The sequence below is a fragment of the Abramis brama genome, assembly GCF_963993115.1.
Source record: "Abramis brama genome assembly, chromosome: 16".
NCBI classification, from domain to species: Eukaryota; Metazoa; Chordata; class Actinopteri; order Cypriniformes; family Leuciscidae; genus Abramis; species Abramis brama.
The window spans coordinates 23,966,522-23,990,553 of NC_139978.1; the positions used below are offsets into that span (position 1 = coordinate 23,966,522).

General features: G+C 36.2%; 2 protein-coding genes across 4 annotated transcripts; both read right to left on the reverse strand.

Moving 5' to 3' along the window:
- Positions 1-351: 351 nt before the first annotated feature.
- mapk14a (mitogen-activated protein kinase 14a) lies at positions 352-17,834 on the reverse strand. Of its 3 annotated transcripts, none has more exons than XM_084087164.1 (12): positions 17,354-17,834; positions 13,831-13,960; positions 11,683-11,741; positions 8,890-9,001; positions 8,628-8,657; positions 7,942-7,989; positions 7,734-7,848; positions 5,962-6,033; positions 3,761-3,840; positions 2,875-2,953; positions 1,923-2,096; positions 352-1,376 (listed from the first exon to the last, which is right to left on the reverse strand). In XM_084087164.1, exons 1-12 carry the CDS (start codon positions 17,470-17,472, stop codon positions 1,309-1,311), a joined length of 1,086 nt encoding a protein of 361 aa, XP_083943290.1. In that variant the 5' UTR covers positions 17,473-17,834; the 3' UTR covers positions 352-1,308. The 3 variants fall into 3 exon arrangements, with proteins under 3 accessions (XP_083943290.1, XP_083943289.1, XP_083943288.1); XM_084087163.1 differs by lacking the exon at positions 3,761-3,840 and adding an exon at positions 5,073-5,152 and having other exon boundaries at positions 17,354-17,799; XM_084087162.1 differs by lacking the exon at positions 3,761-3,840 and adding an exon at positions 5,073-5,152 and having other exon boundaries at positions 7,734-7,989; positions 17,354-17,782.
- Positions 17,835-18,039: 205 nt separating this feature from the next.
- Positions 18,040-23,891, reverse strand: bbof1a (basal body orientation factor 1a). The gene is made up of 12 exons (XM_084086535.1): positions 23,795-23,891; positions 23,465-23,717; positions 23,298-23,363; positions 22,818-22,961; positions 22,646-22,726; positions 22,410-22,480; positions 22,107-22,251; positions 19,780-20,132; positions 19,518-19,658; positions 19,324-19,428; positions 18,694-18,762; positions 18,040-18,574 (listed from the first exon to the last, which is right to left on the reverse strand). The coding sequence occupies exons 1-12, from the start codon at positions 23,830-23,832 to the stop codon at positions 18,475-18,477; spliced, it is 1,566 nt and encodes a 521-aa protein (XP_083942661.1). The 5' UTR covers positions 23,833-23,891; the 3' UTR covers positions 18,040-18,474.
- Positions 23,892-24,032: the final 141 nt, after the last annotated feature.

Below are 24,032 nucleotides of genomic sequence, written 5' to 3' on the forward strand. Positions count from 1 at the left end.
CTGCGCGTTCACAGTCCGTACTGTCATGTTTATTTTCTTTTTTTAAATGTGTGTTTGCGCATTTAAAAACTGAACGAAAACATGCGTATTTTAACCAAAAGATGACCGAACACAAAAAAAACAGGTAAATCCATGGGACAAAGGTATCATGGTAGACATAGTAAAAATAACTAATTTGAAAGATGGTTTCTATGGTCATTTTTGTAAGAGATCCAGGAAACCCATTTTAAAGGTGCTTTGGTCATAAAATGCATTTTAAAAAAGTGGTGCTTTGAAAATGAAAAGGTCAATAATTATGTCATACCCTATTGTTCAACATAAAACCCACAAATCAAAACAAGGAAGCAGAAGTTTCTGAAAAATATCGGCCTTTATTTTAAGTAAACAATGGTGTGTTTGATTCAATGTTTTTTTTATGTCAGGTAATAAAGAAGACAATTGCAGCCTATCAGGTTCATAAATATCACCTCAACAGTATATAAATATCTTACTCTCTACTTTCATATTTGAACATTCAGTTAACAGCATTTTAAAAACAGCTACTGGAAACAAAATCATATTTTCAGATCGCATACAATTCACAGTAGCAACATCAGGTGTGGACACACACACACACACACACACACACACACTCTTTCACTCCCAAGGAAACATACACGTAAGTATGTGAAAAATATCAGAACAGAAATAAAACAGCTACAGAATCCAAAAGCTTTATGAAAGGTATATTTACAAATAGCCTGAACATATTACTAATACCCAATGCCACAATTTACATTTTCTTCCAAGCTATACCCAAAGAGGCCCCAACAAATCTCATATTTTTCAAACTCGTACTGTAGATCGTACTGTAATCATTAAATACAATGCTCATAATTTGTTTGGGAAACAATACATATTAACACAAACTAAATGAACAATGTTTTTTGAACATTTTAAAAACTTAATATACTGCAAATGTGACGCATTGTACATAGAAATGACATAACAGCACAACTAATACTAAGAAATTTCAGGGAGATATTACATTTACAAATGGCCTTGCATGAATTTTATACATGAACATCATAAAACTGACCAGAGCAAACTGTTAAAAAATAAGTGTATGATATTCTTATTATCAGACTATTCTTTTGAAGAGATTGACTGATTTTCTATGGCATCTATTCCTTCTGTTTGGCCAAGTAGACAATTTTTTATTTTATTTTTAAAAGCAAAAGAAAAATCAAATATCCTACTGACTGCCTGATCACAATACTGCAGAATTAGAGTAGTACAGTTGGTTTGATTTACATCCAGAAGAAAATGTCAAGATTCCATTTCATCTCCGTCAAAGACTGGAGGCTCAAAACTGATCACCACCTCATATGTTTGACCTGTGCAGGAACAGAATACGAAAAATTAAGGATGTGACTGCAACATACATTAAATCTAGCTCATCCTAAATAATGTCTTTAACAAAACAGAACCAGCATGGCCCCTTTAGGTTTTCAGAACAGGGTTATTTTCAATAAACTAAAACGATGGATGGATCAAAAAAAACTTTAAACAAAAAGTTTAAGCACTAAAATTACAAACTGGAAATTAATAAAAACTAAAACTGAACAAACTACAACAAAAATAAAATATTAATATTTTAAAATGAAAACTAATAAAATGAATGACAAAAGCACAGAACAAAACAAAAAGACTAAAAAATAAAAGCTAATTCAAAGAGTAATAGTACATAAATATAGTGTAATAATATAATGGTACATAAATAATACTAAAATAAGGCTAGTTCATGGTCACCTAAATGTCTTAAGCCAGTCTAATTCAGTGTTGCAAGTGAGCAAAAATGCGAAAATAGCTTAAAGCGCTTTTAACTTGTACTAACTAGCATTTTCCACAAAAACACACCAAAAACTCTTCACTTGACTTACGTTTCCACTCTTCAATATCAAGCTCTTGGCTCTCAAAACTCTGGTCGAAAGGCTCTGCCTCAGGTTCATCATCCGGGTCATGGTACTGGGCAAAGTACGTATGCGCCAGAGCCTCCGCTGCTGTGATGCGCTTATCTGTGTCCAAAACTAGCATCTTCTCCAGAAGGTCCACAGCTAAAAACACAAACAATTAAATAGTTGATCAAAATTAAATATTGGCAGAATATTTTCTATAAATTTGTTCAAATTGTCCATCAACAAAGAATTATTTTTTTGTCTTTTTTATTTCCTAAACAATGTGTATATTATTGTAAAGTTACAATAATATATACTAAACATACTAAATAAACTGCAATTTCATATACACTACCATTTAAACGTTTGAGGTCACAAGAAATTAATATTTTTATTCAGAAAGGATGCATTAAACTGATCAAAAGTGACAGTGAAGACTTTTAAAATGTAACACAATTTACAAAAGCTAAATGTTACAAAAGCTGGGTGATTACAGTGTGACAGGTTTATATCACCTTCATTTAGAAAAGATTTCCATTTTAAATAAATGCTATTCTATTGTTCAACTTTCTATTCAAAGAATATCTTATTAAAAAAATACATAACATTTTTGAAACATCTGCTTTTTAACATAATGAGAAATGTTTCTTGAGCACCAAATCATCATATTAAAATGATTTCTGAAGGATCATGTGACGTTAAGGACCGGAGTAATCACGCTTAAACATTTTGCCATCACAGGAATAAATTTCTTTTCTTTTTTAATTAAAATAGTTAAATTACTGTTTTTACTATATTGATCAAATAAATGCATCCTTAATGAGCTTAAATATATATATTTTTTTGTTGTTTTTTTAAAAAAAATCTTACCAGCCCCAAACTTTTGAACAGTAGAGTACGCACAAATCATTTCAATGTCTAAACATGCCTCTCTTACCTTGTGGATTAGCCCCAATAAACACATCAGCAAAATTCCTCTTGGGCATCTGAGGAAGTGAGTTGATATAAGTACGAGCCTGTGGAAAGAAACGGGTCAACCGTGAGCAGAGGTAATAAAATCATCATGTTTATTATAATAATATTAGTAATTCTTGACTCGGTCCCCATGACAACTGCTTGTGTTTTGCACATAGATTGCTAACCCTGTGAATCATAACATTGTGGTGTTAGCATGCAGTGCCATTTGAATAATGCAGCAAACAAACAGCTTCAGAATGCAGAGAGGTCTTTGCTGGTGATGACAGACAGTGATTTCAGCTCGCATAGATCAGTGAATAACTGCATGATGCTTCAGCGGCAAGCAGTCACCCGAAGAGAAAGTGGAGAATATCACTATTACCTTTCCTTATATTCTCCATATGAAATAACATTTTGACCTGACCTGAAAATGTTCTAATGAATATTACAATTTGATTGGCCGAGTGAATATTTAGTCCAACAGCACTGGGACGTTTTGTTGTTTGTATCCCTCAGCTTGTCTGCGTTTCTGATGTTTAGGAACATAGAATGAAGCGTTGTAAGTGGAAGAGTTTTTTGGAAGTCAGAGTAACAGTATTTTCTTCAGGAACACTCGGACCAGGGTTTCTCTCCCCGTTGAGTGGGGAGAAAGAAAATAGACAACCCAGAGTGGAGTGATTACATAACACATGACTGTGTTTAACATTACCTGGGCCGTACAACATCACTCTTAATGTGTGATATTGCTTTTTATATGCTAATAAACTTTTTTTTAAATCTACTAAATGTGAGACATCATAAGGCCTGCTAATTAAAGGGCATGATGGGTATTCTGCAAACAGGGGACTGGGCCACAGTGAGCTCACCTCATGGCTAGGCATCCTGCTTATTAGAGAGGCAGGTGGAGTTCCTGTAAGTCGCATTATCTGTTGAAGCTGGTTTATATCTTTGTAGGCCAGGTCAAGGAGATCACAGTCCACAAATTTAGTGTAATGCATATCTATCAAAAATGATCTGGACATTATATTGTGGTTCTCCACTACTCCTGTCTATAAAAGGACAGGATAAAAAGAAAGAGAGGAAAGGTTTGGCATGCAAATTGCATTCATTTACAGCAGAGAAGAAACGTCATGCATTAGATAGCAAGAGAGCTTGATAAGTGTATTAGAATCTGCTCAGAAATACAGCTGCCATTAGAAGATCTGGAAGACAAAAATCAGGCTTGTTAATTTCAATTTAGATGTCAAGATTCAGTCCCAAACAGAACCTCAGATCAGTCTTTCATCTAAAAGTGAAGTCAATGTTTAGCAGGAGAGCACTGGAAAAATACCCTTTTTTATTAGCAGTGTCAAAACAGCCACACTCAACACACGTTCCTTGTTAGAAAATCCAGCTTCGACTGGTCCAAGCAGATGATTAGCTGGTCAACCAGCCAACGTGTTCCAAAAACTAGCGTGATCAATTTAAGATAGTATGACCATCTGGTAACTAGTTTTGGAGCTGGTCCAAGATAGTCCCCCAGCTTGCACCAGTTAAAGACCAGCTATTGTGTAAAATTTTTGGTCTTTTTTTTTTTTTTTTTTTTTTTTTAAGACATTAGCACATTTGTTCAGCAAGGATTCATTAAATTGAACACAAGTGACAGTAAATATATTAATAGTACTACAAAAAATATATTAAAAACAAAGTTATTTTTAACTTTGAGAACTTTTTAACAAAGAATCCTGAAATACAAAATGTACTACGATTTCATCAAAAATATTAAGCAGCACAACAGTTTTCAACCGTGAAAATGAGAAATATTTTTTGTGCACCAAATCAGCATATTAGAATGATTTCTGAAGGATCAAGTGACATTGAAGACTGGAATAATGGCTGCTAAAAAATAAACTTTTCCAAAGGAATAAATTAAATTTTAAAATATATTTCAATAGAAAAGTTATTTTAAATTGTAATAATACTTCACAATCTCACTGTATTTTGTTCGAACAAATGCAGCCTTGGTGAGCATAAGAGACTTACATTTAAAAATTGTACCGTTAGTGTATGTCCAGCCAGGACCAGACAAAAAGCTGTTTCAAAACACAGCTGCCAGCTTAATGTGGATTTTCAACTTTGAAAATCAACACACACAGGCGTTTTTAGCAAGTGCACTCTCCCTAAATATATTAAACTCACAGACTCCGATGATATTTTCATTAACAGCTCAGGTCCTGGAGTTCCAACCAGAAGCATAATAAGCTTCAACTGATCGATGTCTAGTAAAACAAGATGAAGGAAAACTAGTGTGGCTCAACAAGGAACACGCCACAAAGCAGGAGACGCTCATTTCGGTTTCATGTGTACTTAAAGAACAGGAAAGCAAAGAAGCTTTGGTCACATCTGTGGAAAGACGAGCGAGCTAGTAAAAATAGCACAGGTTGAATATTTTCAGCTAGCCCAGCAAAAGCATGACAGAAGTAGCCGCACAGGTGTGCTCTGCCTGTAAGAGGGGGGAAATATTTGGCAAGTATTTCTGTTCCATAGGGTGTGGAGCCAGAAGCATTAAGAGTGGCAGCCGTTCAAGATACAGAGTGTCAAATATGCAAAGCCAGGGGGCAAACATGCTTAAAGTGCAGAAATGTGAAAAACATTTATCATTGAAAAATAAAAAAATGAGAGTAAAATGAGAGCGAGAAAGAGAGAGGCATGTAATTTCCTGCAGGGAGTTTATTGCATTCTCATGATGGATCATATATCCTTCAAAACACTGTTGCGTCTTGGGGCACAGCTTGAAAACAGAGCTTAAGTGAAAGGGACAAAAGGTCAGTGTTAGACAGGAGAGGCAGACAGATCTGCAGACACACTGCAAGGACAGGAATATAGAGAACGAGAAAGAGGAAATAAGATTGTAATGTGGTGTTAAAAAACATGTATCCAAAATTTGTTCACATTTAAATCAGTATGAGAGCAAAATACGCTCTTAAAAAAAACACTAAATCAGGGACGTTTCTGGCTTTGAGCCGTGGTGCAATTTACAGAGAGCGTTCTGCAGGTCAGTGAGGGGTAAACGAGAGGAAAAGGATACGGTCTGTTCCAGGGAACAGAGTCCTGCCCGTCAACAGCTCAGCCATGATGCAGCCCACTGACCAAATGTCCACTGAAAAGAAATCAAGAAACAACATTAGTGGAGAGGCAGCAAGCACATGTTCCCACTCTTGTGTCCTCTCTTGTCACAGAGGGCTGAAAAATAGCATAGATCAACTGCCACAATCTTCAAAAGACATTTCAGTACTGGTTTGTTAGCATGGGGCAGTTAGCTTGTTCTGGGAGTAGTCTACATTACTGTTCAAAAGTTTGGGGTCAGAACAATTTTTTTTTTTTTTTTTTTGAAGAAATTAACACTTTATTCAGCAACACTCTTAAAAGTGTAAAATTGTGTTTTTGCAGTGATGCCATAGAAGAACCTTTTTTTCTTAGTATGAAGAACATTTAAAAAATCTAAAGAACCTTTTGTGCAAAGGAAAGTTTTATGGATGTTAATGCCAATGCACTTGCATTTGGCAATAAAGAACCTTTATTTTTAAGAATGAAAAGGTAAAGTGATCAAAAGTGGCAGACATTTACTTTTTTTTTTTTTTTACTTTTTTTTCAAAATATTTATTTTTTCAAATAAATGCTGTTCTTTTGAACGTTCTATTCACCAAAGAATCCTGAAAGAAATGTATCACGGTTTCCACAAAAATATTAAAGGGGACATATCATGAAAACTTTTTAATGTGACTTTTTCTGTGTTTTTCCACAGCGCCGCCATTTGGTTTTCGCAAACGACAACAGTGTAACCAGTTCTAACGCAATGGCAGAAGTTCAAGCAAAGCATGCAAACTGTTTTGTCGTTGGCTGCAAAGAACACTACAGGGTGGGCCATTTATATGGATACACCGTAATAACATGGGAATGGTTGGTGATATTAAAGTCCTGTTTGTGGCACATTAGTATATGTGAGGGGGCAAACTCCTCAAAATGGGTGGTGTGTACTAATATATACTAATGTGCCACAAACAGGACTTTAATATCACCAACCATTCCCATGTTATTACAGTGTATCCATATAAATGGCCCATCCTGTATTTGACCAAAAAATGTGTAAAACTTGTGTAACTCCACAACAACTACATAAATGTATCCACTAACCATTCAGAAACGTCCAGGTGCAGTCTAAAAGTTGCAATATCTTCCTGAGTCTCTCCGTAAGGCTGCACTACGCTACTGGTTATCTCTGAAATTTTGGATGAGTTAAATTTGCGCGTTTTGTTATTGCCGGAGAGTATCCGAAGCTCGTGTAAAGGATCGGCCGTCTTCTGAATGGGGACACACAAAAATGGAGCATTTTTGCCCACACCCAAAGAGGGGCAAATTTGACAAGCTATAATAAATGATCTGGGGGGTATTTTGAGCTGAAATTTTAGATTCATATTACATCTTGTGAAAATGGGCATAATATGTCACCTTTAAGCAGTTACTGTTTTCAACATTGATAATAATAAGTAATGTTTCTTGAGCACTAAATCAGCATATTAGAATGATTTATTAGAAGGATCATGTGACACTGAAGGCTTGAGTAAATCAGCTTTGCCATCACAATACCTGATGGCACAATACCACAAATTACACTTATATGAAAACAGAAAACTGCTATATTTTGTGAAATATTATTACAGTTTAAAGGTTTTACTGTATTTTGATCAAATGAATACAGCCTCGGTGAGCCTTCTTTTAAAAACATTCAAAATAATTTCCACCTTTTGAACGGTAGAGTACACCATCTGGTTCTAAAAAGCCTGGGTGTAGTTGTGTTACCTGTCATGTTGTAGTGCATCCAGTTGAGCATGATCTCTGGGGCGCGGTACCACCTTGTGGCAACATATCCTGTCATCTCATCATCTGTGTGTCGAGCCAGACCAAAGTCAAGGATCTGACATACAAAAAGAAAATACATCCTGTTAATTACAATTAAAGTATTACAATCAAATGTATAACAACTATGTAAACAATATGACAGACTAACCTTAAGTTCACAGTCTTCATTTACTGCCAGATTACTGGGTTTCAAGTCCTGGTAAACGATTATTGGATATTAGTTCACTGTCTCCTTATACCATTTAACAACCATTTTAAATGAATATTTGCAGCTATTTATGAATTAAATTTACAGATGTGACATCTTTTAGCATTTCAATTCAACTTGTCGCTCAGTTCATACAAACAAAAAATGCCTATTTATATTAAACCAATATGACTTCATAAAATTGAATATTGAATTATTATAATTGAATTAAAAACAAAAGTTATTTAAGCTGTAAAGATGTCAAAATCCTTTCAATTTGGGCTACTTTTCTAAGTAAATAAACTTCATATTACCGATGTAACTGCACAATTTCCTGCCAGGCTTGTAATTGCAACAACAAAAATTCATTCTTTATTACTAAAGTAGGAACGAGTCATAATTATTTTCTGTGGTAATCGACAGCATGGAAAAGATGCTGTACACAGATATCAAGCTGAAAATAACACAGACTATTTCTTTAAGTCTAATTTATAGCAATTTCTAGTTTTAGTCTTTACACAAAAGCAGGCCTGAGCATGTAACATGGTTATGCCAGGGAGAATTGGCTCCATGGGGCAACATACACTTAATTTTTTGAATGAAAATAGCCTGCAGGCCTTTTCTCATATACCCGAGTGAGCACTTACCCTGTGAATTATGTCAGCCGAATGAATGTACTAGTAAAATTAAAAGAAAAATAGAGAGAAAAAAAATATATGTGAGATAATAAAATTCCAGCTGTAAGGTTTACTCTAACAAATAGATCAAATAAATGTCTAGATACTATTTCAAACATTGTGCTGGACATAATACTTTTCTGTTCATTGTTATTTTTATTTCATTTACATCAGCTTTAAGAGCTGAGATACCGGTTTGTATTCGTTACGGGATGGAAAAGTGCAGTTTCACCTTAAGCCCTCGCAGGATCTGGTAAATAAGGAACTGAACATGATCATCGGTCAGCTTCTGACACTTCACAATATTATTTAGGTCAGCGCCCATAAGATGAGTCACCAGGTACCTGCAAATCAGAACACAAGAAGAATGTTATTCACCTGCCAACTGTATTTAACCTGGTACAAGGAGTGACTGCACAACTTGAAATGTAGGGAACATTTGAACAACTACTGTCAACATCAGTTGTCCTGTAAATATACTGGGGTAGCTGCTTGCACATATTTTAAGGTTTACTGTTGGGACGGTGAGAGAGGAAACAGGAAACTACAGAGAAATATAAACTATGGTTGTGCTGATACAATCATATATCAGTAATATTTCACAATATTTTTTCCATATGATAGTGAATTAATAAATCTTGACTTCTTTATTTTTGGGCATTCATAGAATCCTCAACAGGTCAATAATGCAACAACCACTAGGCAGAGTTTAATATATATTTTACACTGTACACTGTATTTATTCCTCCTATTTAAATAAATGCTTTTTCTTTTGAACTTTCTATTCATCAAATAGATTATTCTACTTTTTTATTCTATCAAAGAAAAAAATTGTTTCCACAAAACTATTAAGCAGCACAACTGTTTTCTACATTATTGTCATTACTTTATTTTTAATTGAATAAATGCAAATTAAAAATCTTACCAACCCTAAACTTTTGAACAGTGGCATATATAAAATTATAAATAATACACATTTTTACTAAAGAAGGACTGTCATTCTCAAGAGGTCACTTAAAAGTAGAACTGAAAAAAAAAAGGATGTTATGGTTAAATCAAAGATGTTAAACTGAATTGTATTGAACACTGAACCCGACTGGCCTCTCACAGTATATTCAGGCACACTGACATCAGATTTTATTACAGTCTTCAACCTATCAAACAAACACCTCGTGATAACCCACAGCAGAGTCTACATAAGCACTGACTCTTAGCAAGAGGGTGGAGCTACAGGTCAAACAGAGCCACTGCGATACAACACACAGCAGAGCTTAAAATAAGCCATACTTAATCCCAGAAACACGCTCCACCCAAAAGACATATTCAGCATTAGAGATAAATCAACAAATACATCCCACCCCCACAAAGATTTAGGGGGAAAAAACACAGATTCGAGACAATAAACAAATGTAAATCACTTCGACACACACAGAAAATGAAAAGCTAAAGCAAACTGATTCAGACACCAAAAACACATGTATTTACACGTTGTCAACTGAGAATTTATATATTTATTGGAAGAGCCTGGAGCTCTGGAGTTAAGTCGCCACACAAACATTTCTGCTAGTTTCGGTAGTGGAAGGAGTGCGGATGCCCTTCATATATCAGTGTGCGTCAGGTCTATTTTTGGCAGCAGAATTGATGTTAAGTCACAGCAGCATCTGCTTTTACAACCTGGCTGTATCCTTAGCATTCCCTACCAACCTACAGCTGTTAAGCTGGAGCCAGGCAGCACAAAAAGCTCTGTCTCTGTGGAAACCCGAAGCTCCATAAAACCATGAGAGCCTGAAAACATGCTTATAATAACCTAACAAAGAGCATAAGATAAATAATGTATTATTCTGTTTAGTGTATGAGATATTAGGACTAAACACACAGAAGTGATTGTAATAAAGCAATAATAAAGAACGTGTCACAACGTATAATATGAAAAAAATTACTTTGATCGCTCTAATTATAATCAACAGTTGTACAGGAAGCATCTGATAGAGTGTGCCATTTTACACCTTCAGTGGTGGACTCGTTGCTCTATTTTTGACATGCTGTAGCCACTTCATTTTGCCCACCCATCTGCTTTATGTTTGAGAGAAGTCTCTTATGCTCGCCAAGGCTAAATTTATTTGATAAAAAAATGCAGTGAAAACAGTAATATTGTGAAATATTATTACAATTTAAAAGAAAAGTTGTCTGTTTTAATATATTTTAAAACGTAATTTTATCCCACGATGGCAAAGCTGAATTTTCAGCATCATTACTCCAGTCTTCAGTCTCACATGATCCTTCAGAAATCTTTCTAAAATGCTGATTTCCTGCTCAAGAAACATTTCTTATTATTATCAAAGTTGAAAACAGCTGTGCCGCTTAAAATTTCTGAGAAAACCATGCTACTTTTTTTCCGGATTCTTTCAGGTTTCTGAATAGAAAGGATTCTAAAAACAGCATTCATTTGAAATAGACATCTTTTTTAACATTATAAATGTCTTCTTAAAGGGATAGTTCACCCAAAAATGAAAATTCTATCATCGTTTACTCACCCTCAAGTTGTTCCAAACCTGTATGAGTTTCTTTGTTCTGCTGAACACAAAGGAAGATATTTGTAAGAATGTTTGTAACCAAACAGATCTCGGTCCCCACTGACTACCATAGTATATATTTTTTCCTACTATGGAAGTCAATGGGGACCGAGATCTATTTGATTCTGTCATTCTTCCAAATATCTTCCTTTGTGTTCAGCAGAACAAAGAAACTCATACAGGTTTGGAACAACTTGAGGGTGAGTAAATGATGACAGAATTTTCATTTTTGGGTGAACTATCCCTTTAACTGTCAATTAAATTTTATATACATATATATTGAACATTTGTGTGGCCTGTGGTGCCCTCATCCTCTGAGCTAGCTCACAAGACTATTTTCTCTAGTTTAATTAACACTTACATGAAGTACAGTCTTATTCAAAACTAAAGAAGAAAAAAAAAATAATCAAACCAGTGAATAACATCTCAGAGGAAGAAATTGTCTGACTTACACATCATTAAACTCCTCCAGGGAGGTGGCAGGTGTGAAAACATCCAGCAGGCCGATCACCTACAAGTGCAAAGAATACAAATCAGGATCATTTATGCCAGTGATATGCCAGCAGCCATATCACCCTGTAGCCCAAGACTGGTTGCCCACTCAAGCTAAGGAGGGTTGAGCCTGGTTAGTACCTGGATGGGAGACCTCCTGGGAAAACCAGGTTGCTCCTGAAAGAGGTGTTAGTGAGGCCAGCAGGGGGTGCTCACCCTGTGGTCTGTGTGGGTCCTAACGCCCCAGTATAGTGACGGGGACACTATACTGTCAAAAGAGCACCGGCCTTCAGATGAGACATTAAACCGATGTCCTCTGTGGTCATTAAAAATCCCATGGCACTTCTCGTAAAGAGTAGGGGTGTAACCCCGGTGCCCTGGCCACATTCAACCCATTGGCCCTTGCCAATCATGGCCTCCTAATAATCCCCATCCACTGAATTAGCTCTATCACTCTCTCTCCTCTCCACCTATAGCTGGTGTGTGGTGAGCGCACTGGCGCCATTGTACCGTGGCTGCCATCGCATCATCCAAGTGGATGCTGCACACTGGTGGTGGTTTGAGGAGAGATCCCTGATATGATTGTAAAGCGCTTTGGCTGTACAGTAGTACATATGCGCTATATAAATGCCCCATTCATTCATTCATTTAGTACTGCATGTACAGTATTGCATTAAGATTTTATTGCATAACCTGACAGGGAAATCTAGAATTACCAGAGGAAGTTCTAGAATTCCCTGTCAGACAGAATACCCCAAATTAAATTAAGATAAGAACAATACTTGTTTGATTGAGAAAAATATTTTTTTTTCAGTGAGAAAATAAAAACGGTGTTCCAGAGTCAAAGCCAAAATCTTCTAGTCACCAAATTCAATATCACAAAAAGCTAATACTAGCCTAAGTAAAAATTAACCTCTCAAGCTTGCTAAAGACAAGTAAACAGTTAGTGATAAAATAAGAAACAAATAAACTAATTACAAGCATATAGGAAATCAAACGACAACAGAACAAAGACACAAATAAAAATAGACCTACCTGAAAAACTTTCGTTGTTTGATTAACATTAATGACAGACGGCAGCAGGTATATTAGGCTGCTGTCACTTTAACGAATGCGTGGATCTGTCAATTAACCCTCAGTGGTTGGCCCTTTACCACTGCGGTGGTATAAAATTGCCACAGTCATAGCACTAATTTTGTTGCACTTTTCCAAAACAAAAATTACTGGAAGTATGTTGTATAATTTAAGAAGTTTTTAGTTTAATTAAAATTGTAAGTTTTCTTTGGGGGTCAACAAAGGAATGCACCCTACACAAGGAGGGCCTCACGCTGAAAAAGTTTGAGAACCACCATACTAGAGGTTCTGACAAAATGTTAATTGCTGCAGTCTATTTAAAAATATTTAATTAATTTGAATTAATTACTTTAAAAAAAATATTAGAAAAAAATATTCAAAGACTCACTCATTGTGACTTCACTTGTTTCATTACTGAAGGAATCAGCATTTTTGAATGAATCTCTTGAATGAATGATTCAGTGACAAGTCCATTTTTTAACTTGTCGCCACCTACTGGTGTGACGATTTAATTGATACAATCTTTATTTGAAGCAAGTTAGTTTCAAAATCTGATTTACTCTATTTTGTTCGCAAACCACAGACAGTAGTGTTTATATCCGAACTATAAACTTTTATCCCAGTACTTCTGTGATAAAATTGAAATAATGATACTGTGTGGTTGAAAAGACTTTGTGAAGCTGTTTCATGACAACTGCTCTCTCTGGCTCAGCGGAAGATCTGAATGCTCGCTGTGATTGTACTAGTCAAATAGACATCTAGACTAATCGTTGTCATTCAGGAATAAGATTGTCTGGGTATTTAAATCGAGACTGTGATCTTTTAACAATTAATCATGCAGCTCTACTCCTTATGAAACAAATGTCTGCAGAAAAAAAAAAATGGAAAAACTGGTTTGGAACGAAATGAGGGCGAGTAAATAATGACAATTTTTTTTATATTTGGATGAACTAAGCCTTTAAACATTAGGATTACCAACCGTTACTCTGCATATTGGCCTTGTCAGTTTGATAATACCAGGGATCCAAACTCACATTCTCATGTTTCATATGCTTAAGTAGCCGCAATTCCCTGTATGTCCGCTTGGCATGGATGATGGACTGAAACGGCCTTGACAGTTTCTTCACGGCGACCTTCAATCCTGACTTTTCATCATATGCAGAGCTGAGAAAAACAGAAGGACATTATTCAAGCATGCCGTCACACTTTGTTGCACAACTGAAATGCCAACATGCTACAACAGGACCGAAGTTAAGTCAGCATTGAATTAACTTGCCATACATTTTAGACTAAAACAAAAGCTGGTCAGATTCTCACTTCCTCATGTAAGAAACCACAGATGTTTACAGACAGAACTAAATGGTAAAACGTACCTATTGCAACCAATCATAAAATACCATTAAAAGGACAAACAGTTTAGTGCTTAACCACAGACACTGACCACCATGTGCTATGTAGTAGACCTAACAGTGAAGGTAATGATACAACCTTTCAAGACACAAAGGATATTTTATATGCACAACTTGACTGAGAGACCTGATTGATCTTATCAAAGAAAATCTCTTGGCTCCGCTGTTTCGAACACACTGCACAGGCTGAGAGATGAGCCTAGCACTTCAAACCCAGTGCAATCTGTTCATCAGATATTCAATTACACAGACACAATAAGGGGGCCCATGAAACATAATCTAGATAGCACGGTTGCTTAGCATCGCAATTTCTAAGTCACTTGGGTGCATAAACAACCTGTCTACACTGAGGAGGAGTAATTTAGAAAATGAGCCTGGCCTTCAAACACCTGTCTAAGAGACAGAGACCTTTCTGAAAATCATTTGCAAACATTAAAGAGTGAGGTAACACTTGTTTTGAGTTTAAGGAAGAAACAAAAGAACTCTTTAGATGTGCACAATTGTGACTAGATAAAACAAGATCGCATTTCCTCAATAAATCATTGTCATAATCAGCATGTTTCTGATCACAACAATTTAAGATGAGCATTTTTTTGCAAAGTAAAAAAAAAACCTTCCACATTAACATGCAAAGACAACTACAAAACTATATACTATATATATATAAACTATTTTTATGTTGATTTTCCTAAAAACAGTGTGTCGGTTTCAAAACCCTGCTTGTTTGAGCACCTGTGGCCTGTTGCACAAAGCCGGTTTCACTTTCTACCAAAGTAAGTTCAAGATTAGTTTGAGCAAACTCTGGTTTTTCAGGCTCAAGAAGGTGGATTGTTTTTTAGCGGGTTTCATTGTTATGGTAACTTACGCTACATGGCTAACCTGCTCCAGAGCAGGTTTTATTCTGGGTTAGAGATCGCAGACCAATCAGCTGTGAGTAAATATGCAATGAAGCCACTCCACCTGTATCTCTCACTCCAAATTAAAGCAGTTTATAGTGAAAACATTTAGAAACAAAATCTCATCTTTTGCTGCTAATTATTTATTATATTTATATTATATGAATTATAATCAGGTATAATTCATAATTATTATATTAATTGATAATATTAAACTTTGCTTTTAACTTAAAATAAATATAACGCATGCATTAATATACAAAGCTTTAAAAAAGATTAAGCTATTTGTTTGATTGACATGCATTGATATAGTCAGCTTTTTTCCTGCCATGTTAATGCATTTAATTTCATGATATTTTTGTCATAATGATCTCTTAATCTTCAGCAGAGAAGTGAATTGCGCGGCTCTCTCACGAGAGGTGAATCAAACTGACGCTCTCCATGTTCCGTGTGATTGGCTATTAGTTGCACGTAACACACTTTCAGGTGCACGCGCTTCAGAGTTAATCGCAAACTCTGGATTAAACCTGAGTTGACAGAGAATGTTTATACCAAGCTTTGTGAGACTGCTGAACCTGATCTAAACCAGGTTGGATTTATATGGATTTGTCAACTGCAAACCTACTCTGTTCAACTAAGCTTCATGCAACAGGCCTCTGGCACCACAACTTTGTCTCTACCAATAGCCCAATCAATTAATTGCAGTGTGTTTGGGAAACCTGTTGGAAAACAATAATTTTGTTTAATTCGATTTGTTGGCACTAGTGCTGCTGAAATAAAGTTTAGCCTTAAAGGGACAGTTCACCCAAAAAAGAAAATGATGCCATTATTTACTCACCCTCAAGTTGTTCTAAACCTCTTTCTTCTGTTGAACACAAAATAAGATATTTTGAAGAATGTGGGTAACCAACAGCTGTTGGTCCCCATTGACTTCCATAGTATAGAAGAAAAAAAAAAAAAAAAGTAAAACAGAAACACTATGGAAGTCAATGGAGACCAGAAACTGTTTGGTTACCCACATTCTTCAAAATATCTACTTTTATGTTCAGCACAAGACAGAAATTCATACAGGTTTAGACCAACATGAGGGTGAGCAAATAATGACAGAATTTTCATTTCTGGGTGAACTATTCCTTTAAAGGTGCACCCTGTAGGTTTTTGTTTAGCTCACTCTTATGCATCTCAATAATACGTTTTGGAATGAGGCCAAAGCTGTTTATGCATATTTTGTTTTTGTTTCTTTTCGTTTTTCAGTCGATTGCATGACATGTTAGTCATGTCATGTGATGTCAACATGCTCTACGTAGCATTCAGACTGGTTTATTTGCGTGTAAATTTAATTTTAATGATATTTCTCAAAAGTGTGGTTGATTGATTGATTTATTTGCCTATAATGCTTTGTTAATACAAATTACGGAGCGCACCTTTAAGTGAATCATAAATTAAGCTGTGTCAGGAAACATCAGCACAGAACCACCAACGAACTTCCTAATCGCAACTAAACAAACCAAATGTAGGTGAATCAATCACGAGATTAATATAATAACATACGACAAGCCCTATGAGGTTTTCTTCACCTCATCCTGGGTGTTACTAACTTACAAGCAAACGAGAAAATTAAGTGCCATGAATCACCGATAACAGTCGTGAAATACACGCAGCTCTGACTCATCGGTTGCGTTTCAAAAACTATCGAGTTACCTAACTTGCAAGGTACCCAAAAGCGGCAGCTCCCTTGGTTAAGACACAGACTATGGGGTGACCTCATTCTGGACAGACCCCACCAGATGTCCTCATTAAGACCACCCTACACCACTAAATAGGGCGAATAAAGAAAAACGTGGTTCTATATCATAAACAATGACCACAGTTTCCCAGATAAACAACTTTGCAGTTTATCGAGTTCATCTCTTCGACTTGCAACCATTTTAACGTACCATGTGCATCACGTTTGCCCGTCCACCGCAAAGCTTCACTTTGAAACTGAAGTGGCATGCGTGTGTGCACGCGAGGTGGCATTTGCAACATACGAGACTTTAAATGTTTATAAAGCGTATTCACCCAAGTTAGTACAATTTGCAACATTACAAGAACTTTAAACCCGATTTTTATGACTAGCAATCCCTCTAGCATAACAAACCGCGGACTTTGGTCTTATTAGCAAGTTTGCTAACGCAGAGCAATGCTGTACGGGCCCGTAAGAATGAATGGGACACATCGTTCCGCCATAGAAACAACAGATACATATTTACCAAACAGTTCCGTATGCACCGGAGCCGACGGGAGACAAGTTCTGATATCGCAAAGGGACCTCCCATATCGTCTTGTTGACCTCCTGTCGATAGAAAGTGGGTCTTTCTTTCTGCGACATGCCTGCAGAACGAGCACCCGAGGAGACTTGAGACTTCTGCTTTCCCTGGCTTGCCTGTCTGTGATTCGAGGTGGTTGAGTTTTCCTGCAACAATCAAAAATGGAAAGTAACCAACCGCTAAAGTCGACCGTGCACGCGGATACTCAGGAACGAACCGCCCCGGTGTGTTTAGTTCATTCCAGCGGCTCCAAATGCTCTTGGAATGTGATTGTTCGGAAGTTGCTCGGTTCCGGGGTCACGGTGGTTTCGAGCACTATCCCGTCTGCCTCTCTCTCCCTGCTGCTACAAATGAAAGTCGCAGTAGAAAAGCAAACCGAGTTCCCAAGCGCGCCCCCTGCAACACATTCACACGTATACAGGAGGTTGTAGACCTAGCATACTACAATGTAGAACACAAACTAAAAGAGACATGGAAATGCAAATATCTGAATACGATATGATTCCCACACTAAAAATTCTTAGGTGGTTTGAACTTTACACTGCTTACAATAACATCAGAGAGAACATAGATGTACATAACAGAAGCTGGTGTAAGATATCAATAAATACAGACCATATTATTTTTTTATGGAATAATTCTTTTAATTTTACATTAAAACGTTCTACATTTTATTTATATCTTTCATTCACTCAATGTCACTTTACAAGGACAAAGAAAAAAACAATAAGAAAACTAATAATATAGAAACGTGATAGATATAAACAATTAAGAAAAACAAACAATATAGTTACAGACTGCAGTAATGAGCAGAAAACAAAGATCATAAATTAACACTGCAGACTGAACCTAAAAGAACAATAACAAATTAAATCTAAGATGGATGTGATATTATGGAGATTTTACCACAGGGAATTTCATTACACTGAAATGCCTGTCACCCATGGAAGAGAGTCTGAAGCTTGGGACAGTGAGAAGACCAGAAGACTTTATAGTGTTGACATTTATCCTGTATTTATTTAAAGGAAATATTTGAATATAAGTCTGTATGAAAAGTTATACAGTCATGTGCTCTTGAGGGCTGGTAGGACACATGGTTCAGAGGTTTTATTTGCCATTGGCATCTGGGTTATAAAGGTCAGGCTATGTTTCTCGTCGGTAAACCTGTAAAGAAAACATTGTTTGACTTTAATTTTGAATAGGAACATTTAAAAAGACAAAATAGCAGTATTATTCTTCACACACAAAAAAAACATTTATCCATTACAGTGCTGGACCCTTACCCTGCATCACTGCTAACCTGGATCTTCACTGAGGAAGATGATGATAGAGCAGGAGGATGGGCTGGTTTCCTGTCAGACGGTAAAGAAAAACAAGAAAAATATTTTTAATTGTAGAGACAACCATGAAAGCCACGTAGCACTGTGTTGTCTGTCGCAACATATCCCAGGACACTGTTGAAATGATCGTGAAATGAGCATTCGGGACCCAGAACTGCCTCAAAAGGAACTTGTGAAATGCAAAGAAATCCAGGCCTGAGATAATTGAAATCTGAAATCAAGTTGCAATTACACTGGGTGACAGCATGGCAGTGCTAAAAAACTAAAAGAACAATAATATATTTTTATTTAGTACTGTCATTTCAAGAAAATGTTTTCTAGCCTACAGAACATAATGTAATATCCAAATTACATTGAAGACATTGATCCAATAGACATTGAATTCCATGTCTATTAACGTTTAAAAAAAAAAAAATAATAATAATAATTCATTTTTCATTAACTTAATGATTTCATTCATTTGAAGTTTTCAATTCTATGCACAAAAAACATTAAAGTATATATTATTTCTGAAGTACAATTTCACAATTATTATAACAAATTATAATTTGTAAAAATTATAAATCTATTTACCTTATTTTTCGTCCATTCAATTTAGCAAAAAGCAGACTGAGCAGTCTCTCTTTCTGTTCCCATGTTAGATCGGAAATATCCACTCTGGAGCTTTTCAAGTTGCTCCTGAAATGACACCAAAGCATTTTCATTGTCATCTTGATTAGAGATGCACCTGAAGAGTGGTTAGAAATTCTGTGCTAAAACTCTCACACCATTTGTCAGCCTCTTCCAGGTCAGCCTGGACATCATTGGTGCTGTGTGGGGCATTAGAGAAGGTCCGTATACGAGGGTACTCCAACCTTCCAGCCCGTGCCTCATTCATTCTCATGCGATAGGCCTTCAGAGCCTCCTGTCTATACATACAAGATCATCTTCAAATACGGGAATCACTTCCAAATGTGAAGATGTATCTTTAAAATCCCCTATTGAGAATATTTCACAGAGCGGCTTTTCGTTTTCACAACTTAAGCTAACCTGTAGTGCTGTTGTTGTGTTCTTATTTCCTTCCTCACATGGTCAAGAGCTTTGTGAAAGAAGAGCTCGAGTTCTTTACGCTGCTCCATGATGCTTTGCGCCAGCTGTTTCACTTGGCCCAGCTCCTTCTCTCGAACAGCTAAAAGCATTTCCAACCTCTCAAGGTCTGTGCCGTTGGCCTGCGCGCTGACCATGGCACGCCGTTCCACCTCTTCTCTCTCCTGCTCAAACTCCCCAGACATGATGCCCAGAGCTTGCTCAAGTGTGACCAATTTAGCCCTTAGCTCAGAGGTCTCATTTTGTTGGGACTTTAACTGAGAATTGCCTTCCTTTCTCATCAGTTCATTCGTCTCCTGCAGAATCAATCAGTTGTAGAGTCATCACTGGACATATGTAATGTGCTGAAAACAATGGCAAACATGAGCACATCTCTGCAAGCCAGCTTAGTTAAAATGTACTTCAGTTTTATTAAGCTTATGCTTTAATGAAATACTCAAGGCAAGACACTATCACAGTAAAAAAAAAAACATTGGGTTGTTTTTTTTAACCTGGGTTACAAATATTGGGTCACTATGTTGGGTTATTTTCCAAAAAAAAAAAAAAAAAAAAAAATTGGGGGTTATTTTTTAACCCAACATTATTAAGTGAGCAACCATGGAAAACCATTGTTTTTTCATGCACTAGTCAATTTGGAGATTTTGCTTCTATACTTGCACTGTAAAAAGTGATCTTAACTTAAAAAAAATTAGGAAACCTGTTGACTTAAAATTATAAATTATTAAGTAAATAAACTTCATGCTTAATTAAAAAAAAATAATAATGTGGAATTGTCAAGTTCACATAACCTAATTTTTTCAATTAAGCATCAAGTTTATTTACATCACAATTTTAAGGCAACGGGTTTACTCAATTTTTCTAAGCAAGTGAATCTGAACACTTTTTGTCAAAAACATCTAAAATATACAGTTAAGTTTTTTTTTTGTTTTTTTTATTATTATTTCACTTTATCTGCATCCGTAAGTTTTAATTTCAATAGCCTACAGATCTTTAAAGGCCGTTTTCTCAAAATGATTTTTTTCTCCTTGCATGCACAGAGCCAGAAATCTCCACTTCAGTAGCACTTACATACACCAAACTTTCCAGTCTTACTCCTATCTATCCACCTTTTTCCTACGCCCCATGACGATTTATGGGAGTAACTTCCATTAAACTGTAAACAATATGTGGAAGGTTCGCTCTATGAATGCAATATTAAGCATTTTCAAAAACTGGGTACAATGATATGACATTATTATACTCACCCTTCAACCATCGAACATTAAAAGGAAATTTAAAAGTGTAAAAGCATTAACAAATTACTACAACATACCATGAATGAATAACCCCAAAAGATGATTTCCATCATTTTGACAGATTTTCCTGCTTTAGAAACATTCCAGTAAACACTGCTAATAGGGATTAGAAGTGAAAAGGGGAGACAATTACATTTTAAAGCATCCGTGTGAAAACAAACCTGGAAAGAGACGTGAGGATTTGGGGAGAAAACAAGAGATTCTTAGTGCTTTGCAGTGAATTATTCATGGGATACAGTCAGTCAGTCATATCAGGAGAGTAGACCACAAATGTGCAGTATATGTTGTCCGTGACTGGACTGCAAAAGAGCTCTTCCTATAGGTATTCTTGTGATATCATGTCATATTAAAATACTAAGTGTTACGTTTTTATATAACACGTACGTATATAATAGAACATGAAGGAAATTTTACAGCTCATTCAGTTAAACTGACGGATAAGGACTATAGCGCACCTTATTATTTTAAATGATTTGTTTCAGTCTTTTTGAGTGGAACTTCCTGCATCCGGAAGAGCCTCCCATAATCTAAAACGCAGAAGGCTCATTAGGGAAAAGGTGGATATTCTGAAGGTTTGTAAAGGGTTTGTTCATTTATAATTCACCTGATTATTCACCATTTTATTCCTAATTGATGTAGTGGCCAATGTTTTCTTTCTGGCTGTTGCCAGTATTTTGTAATTTATGAAGTGATAAAAATAGATCCCTTCTGTAAAACCCTTTAACTCTGATATGTCAACAGAATGAACCAAAAGTTTTAATGTGGCTTGCTCCAATGTTAAGATTCTATTCTAGTAAAGATCATTCGCATATTTAAACATTTCAGAAACGTGTAGGCTAATACAAAACATTTGTCCTAATACACTATGATTAATCAACTGGGAAAGTATGGTGATATCTATTAGTGAACAGTTTACCCTAGTTAACATTTTTACGTCTTGCCTTAAAATTCCTGATTTTCTGCTAGCATTATCACCTTCAAGAGAGCAAGGGAAGCATTCTTCTCTGTCAAGGCTACATTTATCCTTTTCAGTTCCTTCGCCTCTTTCACATGATAATTCAGTGCCTCATTCAATCGTACGTTCTCCTTCACCACAGTATGTGATGCTGTTCCGAGCTGCCTGTTGGGAGCCAAAACTGACGATTTGACTCATATACACCAGTAAACACAAATCATACACATATGTGCTGGTCTTTTTTTTATATGCAGTCTTTAAACAGAATTAAGATAATGAGTAACTGATCCATTCATGCAATTAAAAGAAGAATGGCTGCTCACACAATAGCTTCATGATGCGCTCGCTCTGCAAGCTCAGTGATCTTCTGCTCTGCTTCCTTCTCAAGGTGAATCTGTATAAAAGAAGACATTGCATTTTAGTGGCACAAGCATCTAAAACTCTATAACAAAAGGATTTAAAATCTGATGCTAAATAAATGCACTTTGCAACAATTTATGCAATACATTTCTATGCATTATCTCTACTGTCTTGTTTATGGATGGATGCTTTTTCTTACCTTTGCTGTGTAGAACTTGTACTCTGTTCTCGCCAGACTCTCTTGGTGTTCACGGTCAGCTATATACATTTTTTCTCTCATCTAGAAGCACACGAAACACATAACACGCTCTATGTCTGGAGTTTTTATGCATTGCTTTCAATATGAAATGGCAGTTTGTGATGTGCAGTACACTGATCAGGTCTTCTTCCAGATTGGCCTTTATTTTGCGAAAATGCTTAATGGTTTTGAGCTCGCCCTGCATCCTCTGGAAGTCGCTTGACCTCTGCTTAAACCTCTCTTCTAACGCATCAATCTTCTGCATGTATTCAGCCACCTGCAACATCCAGTCAATTGAAACGAATGAGGGGTGAAATTTCAGAAAAAAAACACTTTTTAGAGTGTTTGCTCATCGGCAATACGTCTATAGGACGTTTCCTGTCAGATGTCAAATATGTTTAGAAGATGTCTTTAAGATGTTTATGATTTAGAATGTATGTAAAAGTGACATCTTAAAGATGTCTATCAGATGTTAGTAAACAGCAGATGCTTTTGAAGTGATCTTTAACAGACATTTTGCAGATGTACGTGTGCTATCTGAAATTCAAGAATTGTTACAAGCAGCTTGACATAGGTCAACCGCTAATTTGTGTGGAAAATAATAAACTCTTACCAAAAAGTCTTTCTCTTGTGAAGTTTTTGCTTTTTCTCTTTTCAGTTGCTCTTCTAATGCAGCAATCTTATATGGAAAATAGTGGGAAATGAACAGCACAGATGGATAAACGTATGCTCTTGTTTCTCAGCCATATGATGGATTATGTAACATAAATGCAGACAAACCGTTGCTATTTTTTCACGATCTGTCCTTTTCAGGAAAGCAATAATATCATCAGTGTCTTTTTTGGCTCTGTACTGCTGGTTCTCGAGCTCCTCGTTGGCTTTGGCGAGCGCGCGAGTAGCTTCGCGATATTCGACACGCGAAAATTCCGTGATATCAAACTTCGCCTCCCATAAAGCTGCGTTTGATTTGAACTTTTCGATTTCTGACTCCCTGTCGGCTTTAGACTCCTGCTTGCCTTCTTTCTTACCTTTTCTGTAAAGAAAGAGTAAAGAAAATGTAAGAAAAAGCTAATTGTATAAATCACCTGAAACGACATCTTTTATTCTCACCCTTTTCCTTTGCCCTTATTTGCTTTCTTTTTCGGCATCTTTCGGCTCCTCAGACGACTATCAAATGACTTTAGACCTGCACTGGCTCATATTCGTTCTGTTTATCGTTACTATAGAAACGGTCATCGGAGTCACGGAGTTGAATAAATTCGTTTTAATGGGTTTTAAAACCTAGGCACACGCGTTTTTATTTTTGTCCTTACTGATATAGTTGTTTTTGTAGTTTTGGTGTAATTAG

What these genes read in the sequence shown, in the direction of transcription:
- mapk14a (XM_084087162.1), bottom strand. Translation starts at nt 17,472, where the DNA reads ATGTCGCAGAAAGAAAGACCCACTTTCTATCGACAGGAGGTCAACAAG. An exon ending in GATGCACTACAACATGACAG is followed by an intron (nt 6,034 to 7,733) that starts GTAACACAACTA and finishes ATTTCTTTTCAG; the next exon opens with TGGACATTTGGTCAGTGGGC. An exon ending in TATTGGGGCTAATCCACAAG is followed by an intron (nt 2,097 to 2,874) that starts GTAAGAGAGGCA and finishes TTGTGTTTTTAG; the next exon opens with CTGTGGACCTTCTGGAGAAG.
- bbof1a (XM_084086535.1), bottom strand. Translation starts at nt 23,832, where the DNA reads ATGCCGAAAAAGAAAGCAAATAAGGGCAAAGGAAAAGG. An exon ending in CACAAGAGAAAGACTTTTTG is followed by an intron (nt 22,962 to 23,297) that starts GTAAGAGTTTAT and finishes TGGATGTTGCAG; the next exon opens with GTGGCTGAATACATGCAGAA. An exon ending in CAGGTTAGCAGTGATGCAGG is followed by an intron (nt 18,575 to 18,693) that starts GTAAGGGTCCAG and finishes TTTTCTTTACAG; the next exon opens with GTTTACCGACGAGAAACATA.